At 38.6% G+C, this 25,571-nt stretch overlaps 1 protein-coding gene across 15 annotated transcripts in view; it reads right to left on the bottom strand.

The window, feature by feature from the left end:
- LOC129729905 (voltage-dependent L-type calcium channel subunit beta-1) overlaps positions 1-25,571 on the bottom strand; it is a 468,159-nt gene that overhangs the window by 434,645 nt on the left and 7,943 nt on the right. For 13 of the 15 annotated variants that reach the window (XM_055688787.1, XM_055688810.1, XM_055688805.1 and 10 more), the window contains exon 2: positions 24,391-24,891. In XM_055688787.1, coding sequence (XP_055544762.1) covers positions 24,391-24,501 — 111 coding nt within the window. In that variant the 5' untranslated portion in view covers positions 24,502-24,891. Of the gene's footprint in view, positions 1-24,390; positions 24,925-25,571 lie in introns of all 15 variants that reach the window. The other 2 variants (XM_055688785.1, XM_055688784.1) reach the window with 2 other exon arrangements.

Here is a 25,571-nt window from a genome sequence, read left to right on the forward strand (position 1 = left end):
TAAAAATTATAATAATAACAATAATAACAATAATAATAATAATATTAATAATAATGATAAAAAATCTAAAGTGAATACTTCACCGAACGTCTAAGTCGACCTCACGGTTGATAGTTGGATTAACCGAGTGTCTCCGCAGAACAAACAATGACGATCCAGCTTCGTGTTGTGACACAGTGGCCGTATCTTACACTCGACCTTGTAGATGCCACTTGTAGTTGACTTCCACTCGCTCGATCGTATGATGGTCCGTGCTGCTAGCGGGGTAACAGCGGTGCGGGAGAATTATTCTTGCTGATATATCAGCTGCGTATCAGATCACTGGCGGGGTAGCCGGCCCCTACCAGTGTGCAGAAGATGTTTCTGCCGATAAACTGCAAGCTATTGTTATCGCACAACACAAGAACTAATCGAAAAAAAAACACCCGTACGATAACTCGTGTATTGTTATTTTGCGAATCAAACGGAGAGAAACAATTTGCGTCTAATCGAGACGAAAGCAAAACAACGAATGCACATAGTTATTCGATTATAGATAAAAAATTAGAGGTTTGACTGACACCCTTTAAATGGCGGCATTGGGCACTAGATCCAAATATCCTCCAGAATTCGGTTTCTGGACCATTGTGCAATGCTTCAATATTTGTCATCGGAGCCTCTATAACAGTGGTTTCCAACCGGGGGTCCGCGGCCGCAGGGCCGGCGGTTGATGTGGGTAGTAGTACCCAATCGGAAAATATCTCTGTGGGTCCTTACCCACACGGAATTATCGGACAAAACCAAACAAATGAAATGTTTCCTATGCTGAAAACTTAAAAATGCCGCGCGCATATGAGAGCGACAGATTTCTTGAAAATCGTATATCGAATCCGTTTGTTTTCTCTGATTAGTCATGATCAGGCTTGTTTTAATGAGAAAAGTTTTGTTTCTGATTTGCACTAAATCAAAAACTATTAAAAACTGCAATTGTTTAGAATAACCCCCCCCCCCCCCCCCTCTCCATTACCTACTACCCACTAGGGAAAATAATGTAACGCCTGCCCTGCGTGGCCGGGAAGGGGGCTGCGAAGTTCTTGTTAAATTGTACGGATATTGTACATCTTGGACTTGCAAAACCTGTATCTGAAATTCTTTTGGGGGGGAGGGGGGTCTCTGTGTTTAGCAAAAGGGGCCGCGGAACCATAAAGGTTGGGAGCCACTGCTCTAGAAACTGTATGCACTTCCTCATAGAGCCCCACAAACGCAGATGCTGAAAAGGAAAACAGAGGAAAAAATAGCTACATCGCTGCGTGCGCTTGACCGGGAAGTCGGTACAACCGACCAAAAAGTAAAACCGGCGAACATGGACATATATGTCAAGAAGTGGTAGACCCGTCCACTGGTAATGACGCAGCGACAGTGGCTGAATGAGATGGTCAAGTCGATTTTCCCGGCGAATCGCGAGGTGCCGGTGGTGATGGATGACGAGACCTATCTCACCCTGAATGTCAACGACTGGCAGGGCACTTCGTATTTCACTTTCTCCACGCAGAAAGTGAGCTACGAGGTAAAGTTCATTTCACACACCGCCCTTATTGCTACCCGTACTGACCGTCAATGAAGAAATTTATAGTACGAAGTGCCTGCCGTTACGTCGTTCATCAAAAATTATCGTGTGGGCGAAGACGCGGTGTTCTGGCCGGATCTGGAGTCGGCGTACTACTCGAGCAGCTGAATATCGATGTAATACCCGAATCAGCGAATCCGCCCATCGTCCCCCGGCTGCGTCCCATCGAGAATTTCTGAGCAAACCTGAAGCGTAAGATCTACTCCAACAATTCTGTCGCGAAAACTGAGTAGGAATTGATAAATGACACTATAGACCGTTCCGATAATTATAAATACACTTACGTCCAACCGTCATTTCAAATAACGTGCAGTATTCAACCAAACGTTGGCTGCGTCCTGTTGTTTACATCTAAAAGAAACAGATGCTGTCATTTTTTTCTAACATTTAGTGCGAAATTTTGAAAATGCGTGGCCTTTCTCCCGAGCAAAGAAAGCGAATTGTGCACAAATGGGGCACCGTGAGTGGTCTTTCTATAAGAAAATTAGCCAAAGAAGAAGGTATAAATGTCGGAGCAGTTCAAACCGCATTGCGGAAGTATTGTGAAGAGTGCACATTTACTGATGCCCCAAGACGTGGTAGACAACCCGGGCCTGTTGATCCCACAAAGAACAAATAGGTTAAGGAATACTACAAGCGGCATCCTTCAGTATCAGTACGAGATGTGGCGAGAAAGCTTGGAACCTCGGCGGGTAACATTATGCGTGCCAAGGGAAGAATGGGTCTCCAGACCCGTCGGAAGCAGAAGCAGCCAAAACGAAATCCAAAACAAGCTGAATCTGTGAAACCGAGAGCTCGGAAGCTTTATGACAAACTTCTGATCAAAAAAATGGGGTGTGTTATCATGGATGACGAAACCTACATAAAACTGGACTATAAGACTCTGCCAGAACCGCAATTTTATACATTACCGAAGGGAAAGGATGTCCCGGGACCAGTGAAAGCCATTTACACCGGAAAATTCGGCAAGAAGGTAATGGTTTAGCAGGCCATTTGTGAATGTGGGGAAATATCTCGTCCATTGATTACGAATGACACAATGAATGCAGTGTTTGCAGAGAAGGTTCTTACCCATGGTTAAGCAGCATAACATTCCTCCAATCTTTTGGCCCGAACTTGCCTCCTGCCATTACTCTAAGGATGCACTAGGGTTATATAAACCAAATAATGTCACATGTTTCCCAAAGAAGATGAATCCTCCAAACTGCCCTGAAATTTGCCCTATTGAAACTTTTTGGGCTTTGACCAAGGCAAAGCTGAGGAAATATGTCAAACCAGCGGACAATGTTGAAAAATTTGAAAAAGATTGGCTTAAAGTGGTGAAAATGGTCGGAGAACACTTTGTGCAAAAGCTTATGAGTAGTGTTAAGAGAAAAGTTAGAGAACTCGCATATCCTACGAAAAATATTCCCAACTTGAATTGAAACTGAAAAAAAAACACTTATTATCTATATTTCAGAATAAAATGACCCGAAAAATCCTGTATTTTGCGTTTTATTCAAGAAAGAAGATGTATTTATAGTTTTCGGAACAGTCTATAAGAAAGAACTAAAAAACATGCCTATACGCATGTTTTCGTCCGCCATGGCGAATGTTCCGGGTAACTAAAATTGCGCAGACCAATATTTTTAAACTGTGCCTCATTTTCAATCAGGTGGAGGATAAACTAGTTCCATTTATTAAAATTATTTGATACTCTCTATAATGCATAAATATAAACCTAAGTAATTTGAGAGTTAGTTGCGAAAATAAATACAGTAGTACCGCAGATTGATTTACGGTGAGGAGCGAGGTTGAATTTACTTGCCTTAAGGGGTAATATCTACCAAATGCTCAAAAAAAACAAGGCTTTTTTCATGAATTTTTTTACAGAACATTTGAGATGTAAGGTATATAAATAATATATTATTGGATTGAACAACTCTTGCAGAATAGAAAAAATATTTTTATTGCTATTTTTGTTACAAAATGGCGGCTGTGTAGCGATTGCCGTGAACCGCGGCGAGCAGTAGAAGTCGTGCCCAACTTCACCTATAACCAAAACAAAAAAATTTTCATTATCTACATAAGTGTCGCTAGTGAAGTACACATGATTATATTTTGAGAATTTTTCTTCGCAAAATGGCACCGGTTTGAAAAAAAAAGTTCTGTTTCGACAAAAAAAATCGACTTTGATTGTTTAAAACTTTAGTTGTTGTTAATCAATCGCTCAAATCGTGTGTACTTCACTAGATAATCTAATGAAGAAGCTACAGTTAAAATTTCAAGTCAATCGGATGTTAACTTTTTCAGTTCTACTCGCCGATTTTGAAAACATGGTTTTAAGAAAAACGCGTTTAAAGTTTCAAAATGCTATAAATCTTAAGAATCGCAATAACAAAGCCCCTAATAATTTTTTCACCTTCAGTCAGCTATCCCTGCGCCGTAAAACTGTCCTTCCTGGATTTTATTTTCCACTTCTCCCTTTTTGTCATCTGATGTATGGCTGCGCCTAGCCTCTTTCGCGATGTCGGACATGCGATGCTTAGCGACTTTGACACAGTTGGCGTCCGATCCCACGCAAAACTCAAACTTGTCACTCATATTTAAGTACTTTTGAATATAACTCACAGTAAAAAGTATAGAAAAACTCAAACAAAGAATGTACACAACGAGAACGGCTGATCGACTAAACAAAGGGAAGTAGTGAGTAAACACGTTCTGTAGATACGCTATAACGGCCGAAATTTGATGCAGAGACCTCTATACTTCAAATTTGAAACACGATAACGATCGTAGGTAACTTCTACTAGTTAACAAAGTCCGAAATAAAAAGAAAAACGAGCATCGACAAATTAAACGAAAAATGTGATTTTGGAGTAATAAAGTTGTTCGGTAAAAATTGATTTAGACGAACTTTGAGTTTAGATCTGTACTTGGGCAATGTAGATTTGGATTCTTGGATAGTTTTAGCATGATTTAGGCCAATGAAAATAATTGGCGAAAAAAAAGTTTTTTTTTGGTAGATATAACCCCTTAATAAAATTATTTGATATTTTCTATAATACATAAATATAAACCTAAGTAATTTGAGAGATAATTGCGAAAATAAGTGCAGTAGTACCGCAGATTGATTAACGGTGAGGAGCGAGGTTGAATTTATTTGCCTTAACTTTCTTACAAATGTACTAAATATTTAGATAACGTGGCAAGTGGAATAAACTTTTGACAAAACAAACGACAAAGAGAAACAGAAATAAGATTCGAAGCGTTAAACGTGAGAATATTGCAAATTGAGTTAAAACCTGAACCTTAACTGAAACTTATGCGTACTCATGCAAGAATTAAAAACGGATCATACTTCTAGAGAATTAAGTGGCAGTTAAGGTCTCAAAACAGCAGCCTTCTTCCATTTATTTATTGATGCACCACGATACGCAAGTAATAATATTCATTCTACTATTGAATATCCCGAACATAAAACATAAGCAAAAGATTTACACTAATACAGTGTTGGACAAATCAATGAGACCACTGCAATACAAAATACTCAAATGAGTTTTCGTTCACTAAGCAGACAGTATGTGCAGCAGGGAAAGCGAAAAATAAGCGAACTGGAAATATGATACAGATTTGGAAAAACGTACCGCATCCCGACGGGACATGAACCCGCAATCTGCCTATCTCCGGCATGGTGTTTTGACCAATTAAACTACGGGGGACGGTGGCACTGTTCCACAATCTATATTGTATCACATTCCACTGCCGACTTATTCCAGTGTTCATCCCTAACTACACACACTGCTGTGCAAGCGTTATTTATAGACTGAAAGGAAATTCTTTCTTTAAATAAGGTTTCAACCTCCAATTCAAATAGAGCGTATGCGACACCCAGAGGCGAGCACTTGCACCTTTACAATAACATTTCCAACTTTGACGCAGCAAAATTAAACAGTTCTACCGAGAAGCACTGACTTCTGTGAAAAAGCAAATAAAGTTGTGACAAACATGAAACCACTTGGGACAAAGATCCATTCAAGCCTGTAAAGAAAATCAAAGGCGAACTTAACTTGTGAACATTCCAAGGACGAATTTCTCCTATTTTACACTAAAGCATCTTCTAGCGATATTGAAGTTAGCCAAGGGTCTTTTCCGATTGGGTACCAATTTTTAAAATCAAAAAATACAGTCAAATCTAAAACGATAACGATTTTTCGAGTTTAGACCACTGTGCACTAAGGGATCAAATAAATCTTTTCACCAATTATAAATGCCATGAAATATAATACTTGGAATGTGTAGAAACTATCTTGGAAGTTATTTTTCAAAATGGTGGTTGAAAAACGTGTTTTATAATAAGTATTTCATTGTTTTTATATCACTTTTTTGTACTTTATGACCTTTGCTCAGATATTAGATGACGGCATGCTACCGGACACGGAGTGAAAAACGCCATTAAAATGGTAGTTCAACCAAGACAACGACCACAAACATGGCTTGCTGATCACGAAGTCGACGTCATGAAGGGACCAGCCCCAAACCACCATACTTAAACCCTATCAAGAATCTGTGGCACATCATAAAGAAATCGGTTTACACGAAAAAATCCATAAACATGCCGCAACTATAAAAAAGCATCCAGGCAGCCTTGTATGCAATTCTTGTTCGCACTTCTCAAAATCTGGTCGATTCTATGGCGAACAGGGTGCGTAAGGCTATAAGGCAACATATTAGCACAGAATCTAAACATATAAAAATGCAGCTCTGTCTGTCTCTGTCTGTCTGATCTATACAGACTTGGAAACTACTGAACCGATCGATATGAAATTTTTTATGTAGAGGTTTCTGGGGCCGAGAAAGGTTCTTATTGAAAGGTTTGAGACCCCTCCCTCCCCTGTGCGAAAGGGCCCCAAACAAATGAATCACAATCTTTTGCATAACTCGAGAACTAATCGAGCAAATGAAGCCAAACTAGGCACGTTAATATATTGAGAAGCATGAAATATTTCTATGGTGGTTTCACACCCCTCCCTGCTCCGGAAGGAAAGGCTCCCATACAAACGAAACATAAATATCCGTATAACTCGAGATTCAATCAAGCAAATGAAACCAAATTTGGCGTGTGATAGTTCACGAGAGCGAGAGATAGTTCTGTGGTAGATCAACACTTTTGAATTTCAAGATGGTGAACTCCGGTTTCTGGAAACAGCCAAAAATGACTCAACACCACACAACATGGCTATTTCCGGTATCAAACTGATGATCAGAGAACAGAAATTGACTCCACACGCCATTTTGAAATCCAAGTTGACGATAAACGAATCGGAAGGTAAATCTTTGTATGTGGGTGAAATCAATTTAGAGTGTTTGAAATTATTTAAATAAAGAAAAAATAGGCGGAACGAAGTTTGCCGGGACAGCTAATAGCAAATAAAGTAACAATCAAAAGGACCAGTGAGAAAAGTTTGAGATAATAATGCTGAATCATCAGTGAAGGTTCATCCCATTCGTTTACACAGTTGAATACTTTCTTGGTGAAAATTTGGAGAGTAGTAGATACAGTCATACCTCGATACAAGGCAATCTCGATATAACGTAGCTCGATATAACGTAACTTTTACCTCGATGTAACGTAACTTTTTTAAATGTATTGAAATTGGAAATAAATGATACAGCAACTGTTTTTCAGCTATAAATTGCTTCAAAAAAATGTTTGTAGTAAGTATTGAAACCAATGAAGCCAATGCTAAAATTGTCAAAAATGTGCATAAGGAAGGTTTGAAAATACTAATAGGTGATGGGAAATAGGTTTTCACGCATCCTTCAGTAACAATTCACAGTCTTGCATCAATTAAAAAAAATTTTTTTTTTTGATTGTTGAAATTTTCTCTAAATGGGCATAAAAAAGGTTCAAAGATACTAACAGGTGATGGGAAATAGGTTTTCGCGCATCTGTGAGTAACCACCAACAGTCTTGCATCAATTAAAAAAAAATTTTGCTTGTTGAAAATTGTCCTATATGAGTATAAGAATGGTTCAAAAATACTGATAGGTTATGGAAAAAAGGTGTTCAAGCATTTTTGAGTAACCATTAACATTCTGGCATAAATTAAAAAAAAAAAATTTTTTTTTCTTTGATATAACGTAACGAAAATAAAAATAAAGTTGCCTTATATCGAGGTATGACTGTACAACCAAAATGTTTGTTAAGTAAGAGACTAAGACTATTAAAAATGACAAAATGTAATTCTTTTAATGCAGAAACTGTGATGCTTCTGGAGTTTTTGAACAGTTCTTGTGCATCTAACGTTTTTCACTAACAGTAGTAACTATTTTATTACGCAAATAAAACTAATAAATCGAAAAAGTCTTCCCAATAGTTCATAAATCGTTCGGTGCCATGTTTTTCATCATATATTGTGACCTCATGTTACAGCCTCCAGCCAGCAGCACTTGATCGCAGATGTGTTCAACCCCTCTGGACCGCTGTGATTTATCTACGCCTATCCGAAAATTACAAGCCAACTTTAACCAAATACAGCTTCGATTGGCCTCATCTTCCAAGCGGAGAATGTCCTAATTGTGATCACGCGGTACGATCTCCAACCATAATATCATCCAGCCATTTTTTTTGTTTTATTCGTCTATTGCTTGTCGCCCCATCTCTAATTTATGCAAGATTCCCCCCGATAGCGGCTGGTAATGGCTCGGTAATGCCCTTCCACGACGACGACGGCGACGACGACATACTACAAGCGTAAATGGCCTACGGCACTGCCGGTGCCATACCGTGAGAGCAAAACACTTGTGAGGCTTAGAAATTCGATAGATGCGAATTAAATCAACACCGGGTGATCGGGGCACCGAAGGCACCGAAACGAAAATATTTTAAATTATTCAAATGATCACAGTGGCTAGATATCGTACGGGAAGAGCACAGTTAAAAAAAAGGAAAACAACAACCCAAAATAAAAAAAAAAAGTTTAATCACACGGTTTACTCTCTACACTCTGATCGGTCCCTACCAGGTCCGGAGACGATATTCCACGGTGAGGCGCAGCAGCAGCATCCAGCGGAGAGTGAAGTTCGGGTTGGAAATTTATTCTCATTAGGTGTCACTATCTCATGACTGTCAGCCGTGCCCGAGCGACGGCGCAGGCAACTGGACAAGAGGAGAAAATAACAAGTTTGGTGAAAAAATTGTCCAGCATTTGAGTTTATGACAATCGAAATATTTCCTTATTTGGCAGTAACACGCATTAGTACTTTACGAATTTTCCAATATTTCAAAAATATACCAATCATCTTTGTGCAAGGAAAAAAAATCATATGTCATAATGTTCCCCGTACTTCCCCCAATGGGATACCCCAACCGAACAATACAAGCAAATCCAAATTGTTAAAATATGTAAATTAAAAGTAACAAATTATACTTGACAGCACATTTTTACGGCTAAGTCCGGTAGATTGGTGCCGTACAAATCCGTCCAAGCGCGGAGTGTTGGACGGAAGGGGGGGGAGGTTTACTTAGCGAGATACACTCTTCGTCAACACTCTGGGGCGACATATGGAGCTTGACCATTAGGATTTTAGGTTCGTTTGTTTCACGAAACGAAACGACCGTTTTGTGGCAAATCGCAAAATAGCGGGGCCGAATCGATTGGCCATCGCGCGACTCACCGCGCCACACCGGGGGAGACGAGTGCGCATCGAATGCCATAAGTTTCAGTTATTCAAATTTTGACATTTGTACGAAAATCGCTTGGGCTATAAAATGGTCTTACGCAAGTTCAATTCGATTATGATTTTATGAGTCTCATAGCTATGAGTGTTTGAGTTTCTTTGTGTGTGTGTGTATTTTTTTTTAGTTTATCGTAAGACGCAGCGAAGACGGATGCTGTGCAGATGTAAGCATTGGCAGCAACAAGTGTTGACACCTTGATCGAATAATGCCCGTTAAGTTTCGTTTCTCTTTTTTTGTTTTGCTTTTGATAAAGATCCTGTTTTGATTATAGGCTGGGCTGGGAAAATCTTAAATCAGCGAACAATTCGAAGGTCAGCTTGTTTTTAAACTATGTCACATATCTGGTCACCACACGGTCTCATTGATAGACAATTAAAATTAATCGACACAGGTTGGAGTGGTATTTAAATGATACGTTTTTATAGTTCTTAAATTAATATGCTAAAATTATTATCTGGAGAAAAAACAAAGTAAACAGTTTCTGTTGACAACTTGATTATGTTTGAATTGACCAAAAAATCGTCGTGTGTTACTGTATAATTCTGATGATAAATAAAATTTTTGTTACTATGTAATGTCATTTTCCACCTGAAATGAGTCATATTTTTCATAAACCTTTCTTCACTTCCCGCAGTAGGTAAGCTTTCAGCACTTCACAACACATGCCCCGGACGTTTATGGCGCAACTTCTATCTACAGTTGATTATTTCGAAGTCGCTCCATCCCGGTGCTCCGGACAACAATCGAGCAGCACCAATAAAAATCACCTTCGCTCAAATCCCAGCCAAACCACATTCTGGTCAATAAGTGAAAAAAAAATCATCTGTAGATTGCGCCCCAGCAATGCCAGCATCCAAAGACCTCGAATAAGCAGAAATATAAAAAGCCATAAAAGCTGGTGATTCCGGCGTTTTAATTCGCCTTCAAATTCAACATTGATTAGGCACATTTTTCTCGCTTCCCCCTCCGCCCGCTGGCCCGGCGAACGTTCCTTTTGCGTCGACGACATCAGCAACCTCACTTATTATCATTTGCGTCGTTTCATTTTCCATCCCGGTCACCCGGGCTCTAAACAACGAACGGCTCTGTCTGGGGCTCCGTGGCAACCCGAGAGGCACGCTGGGCAGGAGGCGAAGGTGTTCGATAAATTCAACTCATAAAGCAATAAAATTTCAAATCGAAAAGTTTTTACCGAAAAATAACATCTCCTATAACGAACGGGGTACCAATATAAGCCCCGGTTGTACCAGTCCCAGAGTGGAGGAAAACATTAAGACCAACAGAAGAAGACACCCAATTTATACGGACGTCTCTCACCTAGCCTAGGCAACGAAATTATTTTTTTATCAAAATATTTCTATCAATAAATAAATTCGTATTATAAATTTTTTTCTCGCCATCCCTCTCCGGTGCTGCTGCGGCGGGTATACCGCAGAGCATCCTCATCATCGTGATCCAAAGAGGTAAGGAGGCTCGAGGCAACGAAAATCCGGATTTGTTAAAATATTCAAATAAATTGTACTAAAAGAAGCGAAGCGAACCTCTGATTCTACCAGGCAAAAGACACCAATTTCGAATTAAGCAACTTTACCTCGGCACTGTGTTTGAATCTTGCCGCACTACATTAATTATCCCCCCACGGACCACAGTACTGGGTGTGCACATGTGTGTGTGTGTGTGTGTGTGTGTGTATGTGTGCAGGTAAGTGACCAGCCCAAACGTCCAAAGAGGAGGAGAGGAATAGCGTGTCTGTTACACGGGTCCTTCTTTCCGCACAAACACGCGCACCCGCTTTCTAGCATTTTGGGACCCAATAAACCGAACGGTCACATGGAACGAAATTCGAAATAATTGTTCGATATTAGATTTCAGCCCTTCTCTCCTCTCCGATTCGGTCCTACCAGCCAGGTGCTTCACGCGATCTGTCGTGGGATATTGGACTACGGGTGGACTTTTATGTTCATTATAAAGCCGCGATCTAAAATAATGTACCATCGGAGGGGGTGACTTCGATCGGAGTTCGAGAATTCCATGGAAGCGTTAAGGGAATAAGCTAACTTCCTTCTACGGTACCAAACTCCGGTGCCTCCGGACTCAAAGCGTAGTTTGCAGTTAGACTATGTAGTGGAGAGTGTATCTAGCTAGTTGGCCTCATTTACATGAAAACATGGCGGATCGCCGAAAATAAACCTCTATCAATTTGATTTTGACAATTTAAAATGTGATAACGTGGGAAGGTATAAGTTTTTCTGAAATTATTTTAATCAGCGCTCATTTAGCGTCCGGTCGGTAATCGATTGGGTTCATTTGGGATGATACTTAATAGCATTGAAATGGGGGTTGAGTTTAACTACCGAGTCTGGAACAAGCGCTCGGATAATTAAAAAGGTTCACCCACCTAAAATATGGATGTCGTTCGAGGCAGATCCACAGGTGTTCAGGTGCGAACCGGATTCTACCAATTAGTGATTGAAGTTTATACTGCTTCGAAGCACATTATGGCAGTCTTCGTCTGAATCTGACGAAACATAAATTCTTTTCGGTGCAAATGAATACGATATATAGTTAATTTTCGAATAAACTAAATAGCCAATAGTCTCACTTTAGCTGCGGACGTTATTTTCATTATCCAAAACTGCTCACTAAAATCCTTTCTCACAGTTGAGTAAATGAAGTTTCCTGAAATATGTTCCGTGCAGTTAGTTTGTTTAGAAAACAGAAGCATAAAATAAGATATTAGAGTAACAAAGAGTCGCAAATTCTTACCCGTTCAAGGCTCAAATGATAAGAAGATTTATACGAAGGAACGCAAACTCTATTTTAAATACTTTGTTTGCTCACTGAGATTTTTGCAACATTTCGGGATCGAGCGACTGTCTAAAAGGAAAAAAGGATACAAGTAATCCAATTATCCCATTTGAAAAATATTTTTATCTAAGAAAAAATCAAAATTCAAACAAAAAAGTTAAAAAAGTAGGAGGTTGTATCCAAGACACGCAGCATAAATGACGTAGAACTACGTACCCATTACCCTAGAAACATTACCCTAGTAACACAACTGGTTTTATCAAAGTTCTATAGCGCTTTTTTGGCTGTATTGAGCGCTATAAAACTTTGATAAAACCAATATTTTTACTTGGGTAATGAGTTATAATGTCTACTGATGAAGGGTTGTGAATCTCGTGAACCGGATTCAGCAGTTAGCAGAACGTGCCGAGTTAAAAACCATACACAGCGCACACACACAAATCATACCATATCATAGACAGACACATCATACCATATCATCATACCATACACACATCATACCATATCATACACACATACACACATCATACCATATCATACACACACAGCAAGCAAGCGAGGACGTTATTTTTATTTCAATAAGGCTTGACAATTTTCAATAGTGCAATAGTTCGTAGATTCAAACAACATTTTTCTGCATTTGGCCAGATGCGTGTATAATTTTCCAATCGATTGCTGCAAGAATGAAGAAAATCGGTTGAAAACCAACCGACCTATAAGCATTTGAAAAGGGACAACTTTCGTCCCAATTTTCCAGTTTGCATCCCTGTGTGGTATGGTAAAGTAAAACGTAGTTCTACGTCAAAAGGCATTTTGCTGTTCAAAATTGGATTTAGTGATGACGATCTTTATGCCGCCCCAACAGTGGGGGAATGATGGCAGTCTGGCGAGGCACGCTGAGAAGAACCGCGCTGCTACTGAGACATGGTGACCAACCACAGCGCAAGTGGTTTATTTAATTTGAAGGCAGCCACAGGCGCAACCCGCTGTTACTTCTGAGTGCTGTATCTGCTTCTACTGCTGTCTACGTTGTGGACGGTCCGGTCCATCCAGCTCACCTTCTGACTAACGAATGTAGCTAGTTTTCCCAGAAACACGCTTTTATAGCCGAAGGGTGCTACGTAATAGACCACGCCCTTCTTTTCAGTTGTTTAATTCTCTAATATTCTTTAGACGAATTATTCCACAAAATTCGCATTCGATATTTGTTTCCAGCGAATAAACATCGATCGTGCTCCCACACACGCAACGGTTTTAACCCGTATTTTATTGCGGTTTGTAACATCAAGCGATTTCGTTTGCTCGTTGTTGCTGTTAATGCTGATTGTTGTTGTTCTGTTAATGCTGATTGATTGAATCGACTTCATATTAGCTCTGCATATTCGAATTCGTTCGAATTGCGTTCTAACAGGGCAGTTTGTTATTCAAAATCGGTTATGTTGATCGCAGCCTTTGTGCTGTCCCAACAGTGGGGGTAAACTAAAACTAAATAAACTACAACAGAATTTGATTGCTAGGATCCCGCGAAGAATGTTTGCTCGTGTTGATGCTAGGAAATTTTCACCCTTCAATTACTTGTTTATTAGCCTTGAAAAAAGGCATTTTGCTATTCAAAATCGGTTGCTGATCGCAACCTTTGTGCAGCCCCAACAGTGGGGGAGTTAAGATTAGGATTGGGCGATCTTCAGGGAAAGATCGATCTTGAGAATCGATTCATTCAAACGGTCCTTGGATCGATACACCCAAAAGATCGGAGCTGCGGAATCGATCTCAACTGGATCGATCTTTTATAGCACTTTTTTGCGGCGCTGTGAAATTCATACTAACTGATTGGAGCTAAAGTTTATAATGTTATAGCACCGTCCGTGGTTATAATGCACAGGAGATAGAATAGATTGTTTTATCAAGTTCGAAAGGTTGTTGAAGAAATATACCTAAAAGTTTACATCATTTGAAAACTTTGGTTATGTGTTTGTTAGCGTGTCGGAACATTATTCAAAATACATTGCAGAATCATACGTCAAAATATCACACTTTTTCTCTATTGTGTGTGGAATGTGATACAGGATAGCAATGATTATGAGATGGTCGGTGTGCGACCAAAAAGTAGAAAAACAATATAAGTTTTCTGGCGTAATAATGCAACGTAGAGCTATGCGTATTTTTGAAAGTATTTGAGAACACGTTATTATTGAGCACTCATTTTTGGCTTCAAATGTGTGATGTGTGGCTTAAATGAGCCAATTTCGAATTTGGCCCTATGCTGCACTTTTCGTATTACTTTGCAAATTTGACCTTGTGCATGACATCAAACGAAGCTCTATTAATATGGAAAACATTGAAGAAAATCCAAAAGAGTAGGAGAGAAATTAGTACAAGCAACATCATTCTCAACGAAGGGTTTTGAACTTTTGCGGTTTGTCAACCAACTCAACGGTTTTATAGAACATTTCTGCGTTCCCAGTTGTAGTCCTAACATCAAGAAACAATCGGTGTGCTCTTTGATCGATTTGCAACTTTGACAGCTCAGCCCGACGACTGAAAATTTTTCACTAGATGAGCTGCGGGTTCAGTGCAACTAGCGAAATTCGACTGTATAACAAAAATTTCCTAGAACTTTGAGCGCCGATTACTCGAAATAATGTTTTTGGAGCTTGGTTCGATTTGAATGCACGCCGATCATATCATATTTGCTAGTTCGTCACCAGTTGCATTTTTTTGCAGGAATGGAATGGACTATAAGGATGCATAATAATGTCATAATCGCACGCAACCATTCAAAACCCGATAAAACAACGAAACACGATTACTGACAATGACTCAAAATTGGATCTAAAAAAATTGCTGCATGCTGAAACATAAATTAAATTTTTAAAAGATCGAAAAGATCAAATCGAAAAGTAAACGATCTTTTCGATTTTTGCAGGGCTGAAAAATCGATCAAAAAAATCGAAGATCGGAGCGGAAAAGATCGATTCTCTTTAGATCGAGTCAAGATCGACCAATCCTAGTTAAGATACACGGACAACATGCACTGTGGAAGCTATTTCACCTTCTGTAAATTAGACGGCCGCGACAGATGTAACTGCTAGAATAAGCACAGAATGCTTGCTTACGTTGTCAAAAATAATTAACTTTCAATGACTTGTTTATTTGCCTTGAAAAAGGCATTTTGCTGTTCGAAATTGGATTTGGTGATGACGATCTTTATGCTGCCCCAACAGTGGGGGAATGATGGCAGTCTGGCGAGGCACGCTGAGAAGAACCGCGCTGCTACTGAGACGTGGTGACTAACCACAGGGCTAGTGCTGCTGCTAAGGAAGGACGACTGCTGTTGACAACTTGTCGCTGTCCAGAACTATTATGAGCGGCTTCGGCTGAAACAGGCTCTTACATAGGCCAAACAGCATGTTTTCAATTGCAAGGTATATGATTCTGTCGACCGTGCTTGGGAAGCAATCATGTAACGACCAATCAGAGGACGTTATTTTCGTTTAAACAAGGCTTGACAATTATCAATAGTACAATAGTTTGCATAATCAATCAACAATTTTTTTACATTTGGGTGGATGCGTGTATAATTTTCCAAACAATTACTGCAAAAATGAAGGAAATCGGTTTAAAACAAACCGATTTATAAGCATTTAAAAAGGGACATATTTCGTCCCCTTTTCGTTAATAGTTTTCCTATTTACATCCCTATGTGGTAGGCTGAAGAAAAACGTAGTTCTACGTCAAAAATTCTTTGAATTTCATTGGATTTTTATTTTAGATCATTTATATTCTTTATATCAAAGCGTTTATTTATAATAAATTGACGGTCGTGCATTGTGAAATAGTCTATAACACTGACAGATGGAAAGGAAAGAAAACCTTTTAAATATGTGGTATCAGTGAAATATTCGTAAGCTAATATTCATTCGCAGCCGCACCTGACAATCTTGAAAATACTCATTTTTTAAATTTTGATGGGGTAGTTTGGGATAATTTGGACCCCTGTGATGAAATGGACAGGTGCTTTATCTTGAAAAGAATAACTTTTTTGGGTTCCATGTACTACTTTATCCTTTCCTTGAACTACTAAACCCTACCTAACATAAAAATTTCATGGTTTGCTGTAATAGGTGCACCGCAGTGCCAATTTAAACAATGGAAACATCAAAAGTTGATTTTGCTGTAAGTTTTACGATCGTGTATTTAAGGTTTTTTTTCAATCTTATCAGATTTGCAGTCGTGTTTGTCTAGTAAAAGGCTACATTTTGACAAAAGATTACGATAACATAGTGGAAGAAATAGTGAAAAAAATTGCGTTTTTTGTAAGGCGTATTGTTTGGGGTAAAATGGACAGTTTTTTGGGGTGATATCGTCAGATAAGTTTAAAGAAAATTCTTTTGTTGGACTAATACCGCTGATATTCACCTTATATGCCGTTAAACCTTTCTTGTTATCAGATTTATTTTTTGTTCAGTTCATGCTCAACATTGGTACAGTCCCTCTACAATTATGGGTCAATCAATGTGATGGTGATCCTTTTTCAATTAGGGTTGCCAAAAATCGACAATCATTTTTCAAAAATTCGTAACTCGCTCAACCGTTTGACTGATTAAAAGTTGAATGGAAATAAGGGTATGTGATAGGCCTTTCAATGAAAAATAAGAAATCTTACGTCAAAGTACATTCGTTATATATTTTCCTGATTCACGGATTTGGGATTAAACGATTTGGAGCAACGATATGCAAACCTGGATCCAAAAATTCGAAAAGTACGGTAAATTTTCTATAGGTTGTTGAACATCTCATCATTCCTGTTTCACAAAACATGAGTTATGGAATACACTAAAGTCGCTTTTTACGCGGGGGATACGTGCCGCGTAAAAAAACGCGTAAATTCCGGAATCCGCGTAAAAAAAAACCGCGTGAATTCCGGAATCCGGGTAAAAAAAACGCGTAAATTCCGGAATCCGCCTAAAAAAGCCGCGTAAAAAACAACCCGCGTTCGAAGTTAAGCTTAAAATTAAACTTTTCGAACATAAAAATAAATGAAATTGCCTGACACAGCAACATTCAAGTGCTGCCAAAAAACACACACACTGACACACACACACACTGACACACACATATACACACACATACGCACACATACACACACATACACACACATACACACACATACACACACATACACATACACATACACATACACATACACACACATACCCACATACACAAACATACATACACACACACGTGTCGCGCGCGTTAGTTTTAATAATTGGAAAAGGTCAATTTTTTTTTTGACCTATGGTGAAACCACTGTGCAATGTCTAAGAATTGCAATTATCATTCCGTATGCCTAATACCACTTTCTACTGTGTATTGAGCCACAATTAATACTATAATACTCACATTTTTTACTCTGCCCACATCACCCCAAACACTGTCCATATTACCCCAATAGCTGTCCTTTTTCACCCCAAACGATTTTTTTATGTCCGAAAATCATTATTTTTAATTCCGTTATGTTTTTGTTCTTTTGACCTCAATATCGTGATTTTTTTGTGTAAAAAAATGAAAAACAGGTCAATATTATTATAATACATTACGTTTATGGGATAGAAAACACAGGCTACGAAATAACAGGAGTTGTCCTTAGGGTGTCCAAATTACCCCAAACTACTCTACAACGTTAACATAACAAAGTTTCGACACAAATACTGATCAGGTAAGCTGCAAAAAAGGCAGATTACGCCTCCGTGCTAGCAGGTAGTTCGAATCTAAATGCGAAAATGCCTTCGAACCGTTCCCAAAAAGAAAATCGATATTAGGTTTAGCGTACAGTATGCAAAAATAACACGAGGGTTGTGTGCAAAGCCACGACCGCAAGGTTGAAGTAGAATACTTCTACAAGAAAGATAACCCGGCTGCTTGCGTGTCTGTCATTTTTTCTAGTAAATAAACGTTGACTAATCAGATCAATCGAGTTTTGCGCTTCAACAAGGATTGACCATTTTCAATAATATAGTAAGTTGCTTGTCATGGTTGGGGCTTGACAATTTTTTAAATTTTGAGATGAAATTTTTTCGGATGCCGTGCTCATGACTGAAGGGAAAGATAATTGAGTACGTTTTTAGACACATAGATGAAGTAAAATCTATAACTTTTACAAATTTTAAAATGTGAATCAACTCATTAGTAAATATTAACGCTTCAATCAAGTTTTTATTTCATTCTGAAAAGGGCAATTTGCTGTTCATTTTAGTATCGGATAAGATGCCGATCATATCTTTGCGTTATCACTGACAGTGTGAATAAAATATTCCTTGTGATAAAATAAACAGTGAAAAGCTGATTTAACACTCAAACCTAGACGGCTCACGTGTTGTCAAAATGAGTCAACTTTTCATTGAATGCATTCACTAGTGCCCCCTATCGCACAGAGACTGCATTTCACTAAAGTGCCTCACTGCATCAACCGCTATCGATGCTGAGATCCGCTGCAACTAGTGCGCTATCCATAGCCAAGTCACAGTTGTGGCCGCTGCCATTGGTATCCACTGTCCCTGCATCAGCTGGCTCAGCTGCTATCGTTGCTGGAATCCACTGCAACTAGTGCGCTATCCATTGCTACGCCACAGCTGTGGCCGCTTTCCGCCATCGCTGGTATCCACTGCACTGCTAGTGCTGCTGCTAAGGGAGGACGACTGCTGTTGTCGCTGTCTAGAACTATTATAAACGGCTTTGGCTGAAACAGGTCTTATATAGGCCAAATAGCATGTTTTCAATTGCAAGGTATATGATTCTGTCGACCGTGCTTGGGAAGCAATCATATAACGACCATTCAGAGGTCGAATTTTTCGTTTTGACAAGGCTTGACTATTTTCAATAGTACAAAAGTATGAATAATAAAATTACAATTATCTTCTTTTGGGAAGAATCTTAGAAAATTTTACAATCTATTTCTGCAAGAACGAAGGAAATCCATCGAATACTAACCGATTTATTAGCATTTGAAATTGGACATATTTTTCACTTTTTTCGGTTTTAGATTTTCGCTTCACATCCCTATGTAGCCGAACTTCCTGAGAGAAGTATTCTACTTCAAAATTTTATTCACTCCTCTAAGTTCTGAAGTGAAGAAGTTCTGGTTAATGAGTTTTTCTCCATAATCTATCAATTTACGTTTATTCAACACATTGTTATTCGAAATACGGCGCTTATATCTTTTCTTGAGATTTTTTGTAATTAATTTTGAAAAAGGGGGAAAAAATTCGCAAAAAAGTATATCCATCTCCAAACGGATACTACGATTTAAGTGTGTTTTACAGAGTTTTAATGTGTATTCTGCAGTTTTCTCGAACCTTCACATTGTGTCTAGTTTAACGCTTTTGAAGTTTTCGTGCTCAAAATTTCAGTTTCGTGTTCAAAAACTATAAGTTACACACGATTCATTTTTGGACGGGGCAAGCAAAATGGTCGATTAAATTTTTGTGTATTTCCTGGTCATTTGGGATGATTGCATTTACCGTTTTACCAATGAAAGAGATTTTTTTTTCATGGCATATTTTGCCATAATTTAAACCTTCTGTGCGAAGAGCCCAACTCAGTTTTGTACTATGGAAAACATTTAAAATGCTGGTTACTAGATATAGGGGAACTGCTCCATTATTCATCTCATTAAGCCGTTATTCACGAATAATGCACGGATTAAACAACAAATTTTCACGAATTCATTGAACAAATGAACTAAATACGCTTACGTGCTCTTATGGAATCGTTTATCATTAGTATTTAGTAAAATTAGCTAGATTTATTCTGAATTTTGTAAAACAAACAATTTTTCACAACGCTTCCATATCCATCTCAAAACTTAAATCACTGCTCAATTATTTATCTCACGACGCCCCCATATTCATCACACTGTTAATCTTGAATGAATCACATTATCATGAATGAACGTAGCCGCAGCGCGTCGTAGTAGGTTACCTAGATATCTGCTGTAGTTATTTACGTGCAAAATTGGTAACCTAGGTAACCACTACAGTGCTGTAGATTTATGCCAATTATGTCGGAATAATTCAACATTTTCAGTATAATTCTTTTCGTATTAACAGAAACTGATTGAGCAACTTTTGATACTCTTCAACGCAGTGAAAACAGATGAAAATACATACATTTAAAATTTGGGAATTGTAGAAACTCATCTCATATACTTCTGCTAACTAAAGCTTGTTTTTGGAAATTTGAGGTGAACATTTCAAAGATTGAAGTATTCTTAGTGTAGTGAGAGTTTTCTTGGTATAGTGATGGATTTTGTTTAGTGATTAAAATAAAAAGTGGTCCACTGGTGATGAAAAAAAACTTTGGTTGGCTGCAGAACAAGTCCCGTTGTAGCCGTATAGAACAATGCGCGGATTTTGTTTCCTGAGGTAGGTGATTGAATTAAATGAGTTTTCGAGTGCAGATGCCCGACTATAATATCAAATTTAGTGCTTTTAAGTGAGCTTTTGAGGATTATACTTTATGATAAATCTAAAGTGAACTAAGAATAATCCATTCCATGGATTAGCAGATTGGTTTAAGTAGAAAATATGCGTTTTTCCTGTTTTCAATTGTGTTTTCATGTTGTATGAGATGAATATATGGGCTAAGATGGGCCACCATCGTACCTCGAGACCAGCTGGGAGGGCTTTCGTTCTGGACAACACGTTTCTTAATTAAGCCGCCCGCTCAGGGTCAGACATTATCGTGAGTCACCCTTAACTTAAATAACAGACGCTCAGAAAGATTTCGTTTGTCTCCGAGCTTATCAGCTCTCCTCCTCTCTGTCAGCATACGAGCGAGGCCTCACCACCAGTGCTGAGAATATTCACTGTCATGATATTTAAAAGCAGCGATTTTCAGCCTTCTTTATATTAAAAGGTTGATATTCATGATACCAAACAACCGATAAACACCGACAGTCTAAACCGTAACATTCGTGTTGATATTTTGATCGTCAAAAATGAAAATCATTTGAAATTAGCTCATTCCACAATTCATACTGTACTGTGCGGTGAACAGTGTCTAAACAGACTTTCACTATTTGGATTGATATTCACCGAAGCTTCTCTGAATATCATTACGAGACCTTTGGTATTCATTCCACTGTTCTGTCATTGAATATGATAAATGAGTTGCATCAGAAAATAAATGTGATGACACTGAGAACAATTCAGTTCATTTACTCGTGAATAAACATTGATATTCTAAGGCACTGCTCACCACTGACTGTTACCATGATCTTCCTTCGGTTACTTCAATACCTGCTAGTATTACGAGGAAGTAGGGATAGCAGTTGCTGGTAGGATGGATCACAACCTGAACGAGCACATAAACTTCGCATAGATTCCCTAGAATTCCTCACATTGGAATCGTGAGGCTCCATCCCGTGTAAAAACAAGCGTGTAAAGATAAACCATGTTATTTCGAGAAGCTGTGTTAAAAAGGCGTGTAAAAAAAATCGTGTAAAAAAAGATCGTGCAAAAATAAAATGCTCAAAGAAGCACAAATTTCGATCAGCAACCGATAATTTAATTATTGAGCATCGCAAAACTGGCAAAAGCTACTGTAATATTGCCGATATTATCCAGTTTCATAGAGTAACACTTAAAAGGCCATAGTTACCCGCAAAAAAAAAACATTGAAAAAAGATTGAAGTCGATCCTGGACCATATAAAAAAAAAACAAAAAATTACAAGGGTTGTATGCAAAGCCACGACCGCAAGGTTAACGTTTAAAATTGTTTAAATTTTGTGTTGTTTGTTTAAAATTTTGTGCAAAATATGAGTTGAAGTACTACTGAATGTCAGTTCGCACATACATCACTGAACAGGAATAGATTAAACACTATACAACGCAAACAAGTTCCAATAGTCAGAGTGCATGCAGATTGTTATGTTATTTTACATTTTACTTTTAATTCCAGCGCAGAACGAGAAAATATTAGATTTTATATAATTTGTAAGTTGTCCTCATAAGGACAATTGTTGTTCAATTTCATATAAAATAATAAGTTAATCGCATCTGTGTGCTATCTAGACAGAGGGGCTAACACAGTTGAAAGCTGTTTTTATACTGAAAATTTGACGGCCCATATATTTTGAATGTCGGCTAATGTACTTACTATTGATGCTACCCACTACTGAACAAAGGCAGCTTTTTACTAGAGGAAGTGCCGCTGCACCAGCTGGCCCTGCCACTTGTAGTCACTGTCTAGAGCTAATATGAGCAGTTTCGGCTGTAACAAGCTCTTACATAGGCCAAATAGTACATTCCGAATTACTAGGTCTAAAGTCCTGTTGACCGTGCTAAGGAAAGCAATCATAAAATGATCAATTAGAGCAATCTAAATTTGTGTTTAAGCAAAGATTGACCTTTTTCAAAAGTATAGTTGCTTGCCATATTGAGTCTTGACATCTTTTCATTAATCCTGAAAAGAACAATTTGCTGTTTAAATCAATATCGCGTAAGATGCTAATCACATCTTCGGGTTATCACTGACAATGTGAATAAGTTATTCCTTGTGATATATATCACAATGAAAAGCTGTTTTAACACTCAAAACTCCAGAACGTTAGTGAGTTTTCAAAATGAAGCAACTTTTCATTGGATGCGTCAACTACTGATGCTGCCCGCTACCGCACAAAATCAGGATTTTACTACACCCTTAACTGCGTAATGTTTCCTCGGTAAAGACATTTTAGTTTGCCGTTGTTCGGTAAGAAAATTACTGAGGAATCGGAAACCGAACGTATTTACCGGAACACCATAATTTTTTTCACCGGAAAATTCCGTAAAACCGAAAATTAACGAGCTCAGTAAACTGAAATACCGAATTTCGGAACCCTGACATCATTTATCCAAGATTCCGTCGAACAAAAAAAGCTCTTACCGAGATTCCGAAAAACTGAACTGTCAAAATAACGAGTGCTTCACTAACAGTTTTTTTTTTTTTTGTGTTTCGGTGTAGAAAGAAAAGTAACAGGCGGCTGATTATAATTATGGAAAAATCTGCAATGTTCAGATAAACCAAAATATTGAGTGAGTATACACTATTTTTTCTCAGATCTCGTGTTTTTGCTGCAAAGAATTTTTGAAACAAAAACAATTAATTCTTTCTTCAATCAATTTTGTAGGTTACCAACTCGCTTCGCAGGATGGAGTTGCAGAGTGATAAATGTTACATTATTTCCTGAAAGCAATACAACTCTCCAGTTTTTACCAAAGCTGTGTTTAGTTGAATCAGTTGACTTAGTAATTAATAAATTAATTTGTATATTTAATCGTTTTAATCATATTCTGGGTTATACGTACGTCAGTAAATTTTACCGAAGTTCGCGTAATACTTTGGCAGTTGAAATTCCACTCGGAAATCGGCAAACTTTACCGAGAATCTCGTAAAGTTGACAGGTTTTCAATTTTTGTTTTTACAGAATCTCGGTGTTTTGTTGTACTACCGAGATTTTCACCGAGATCTCAGCTGTTGAAATCTCGGTAATTTAATTTACCGTACTCGGTGATAATATCTAAGTTTGTAGAGGAAGTGCCGCTGCATCAGCTGGCCCTGCCACTATCGAAGCTGATACCCGCTGCAACTGCTGCTGCTGCTGCCACCCGCTGCACTGTTGCTGCTACTGCTAAGTGAAGACTGCCTTTTTCGCTGTCGCTTTTTTAGAACCAATATGAGCAGTTTTGACTGAAACAGGCTCTTATATAGGCCATATAGTACATTCCGAATTACTATAATTCTGTCGATCTTACTCGAAAAAGAAATCATATAACGATTAATCAGACATTCCATTACCACTTTAACAAGGGTCTAAACTTTCAACTCGATTTACCAATAATTTTTATTGCAGAAAATATTGTCCGGGATTCCGGGATTTAATTTTGCATTGACCTTTTATAAACAATTTCTTGAAGTTTAAGCCAAATCTGGATAGGTCGTTTATATGAGGTGTGCACACTTGAGATGGAATAAACTATATGAATTCTAAGAGGACATCTTTTCTTTTCGTTGTTCACTGAATGCCACCCTACTAAAGTAAAACGTAGCTCTACACCGAAACAAGATATAAAAAAATGAGCTCAAAAGGCTTATTATATTTTATCCCTCTTTGATCCGGAGCATTACAGTCAATAATCCTATGAAGTGAAGGGAGTTTATAACAAAATTTTATACAAAACTTTTATTCAAAGGTTTGTCATTACTCACCTGCAGCTGCAGTGTCTCCTCGAATCCGTCCGGAAGCTCGGTACAATTGGTATCCAAATTTTGGGATAGCGAAGGCGTAAGATGATGCCGCGCGTTCATCCCAACCACCATAGACTCAGGAGTTTAGCGCTGGAGTGTGGAGTGGGACTTATGTGCTGCTCCACTGGGACCTACCACTAGCCCAGTACACACCTTCTTAACACGTTAACACCTTCTTCAGCTTCTTCTTTCTTCTCTGCTTGGTATCCTTATAGGTTCGTTAGTGACACTCTTTCATTTCCTCCTACCCCAAGCTACTTAGAAGCCAACAATCATCGGGAAGGCAAATGGACGATGATAATTTTCACCGCAGCATAGCTTCAATATTTACACTCGGTGATTCTCATTTAGCACACTTTTCCTTTCACTCTGGTTCGCTCCAATTGTTTTCCACCTTATTAAATTCATCCGCCAAATTAAGCACAAGCACTGATTTGGATTTTCGTTTTCCACACAACTAAACTGAAATGAACTCGTAATGCAGGGCAATCACCGCTCATAGAAAACACGAAAAACGAACACTCAAAAACGAAGAAAACACGCGGGCGATGAGTGTGAAAACAGAATCTAATCCTTACAGTGAGATGACAAACAACACCAACCAGGTTTCCAAAAATCGAACAACGCGCTTCGCCTGTGTACTTGTGTTTAAGCTAACAATTCTCGTCAAATCGGTTCCGAAAAATATTGACATTTCGTGATGATGTTTGGGCAAGGATTTCTGTTAAATCGATTGCCATAACCTTTTCGGGACGGGCACCTTGCATTCCAGTCGAGTCGAGTCGAACATGGATGGAAACATCCATCCGACAACGTGACAATCGCGCCGGCAAAGGCTGGGAAACTCGGTGTCTGTGTCTGCGTTCATCGGACTGAGGAGTGAATTTGGGTATTGATTTTGTGGACGGTAGAGATTTTGGTTCGAAAGCGATTCTGAAGTTTGAGCAAATTTTCCATGATTAATAATAAAATTTTGAATGCAATGTAAATTTACCAAAAAAAGGTATCTCATATAAACCCAACAACAAATCGATACAAAACTGCACTATTCACAGCATGCTGCAGTCCGAGAGGCTATTTCCATCGAAACAAAGGTCCTCTCTGATCCCGAGGATGATGCCAACAATCAGGCCGCACAAGCC

The sequence above is a fragment of the Wyeomyia smithii genome, chromosome 3 (assembly GCF_029784165.1).
Source record: "Wyeomyia smithii strain HCP4-BCI-WySm-NY-G18 chromosome 3, ASM2978416v1, whole genome shotgun sequence".
Lineage (NCBI taxonomy): Eukaryota > Metazoa > Arthropoda > Insecta > Diptera > Culicidae > Wyeomyia > Wyeomyia smithii.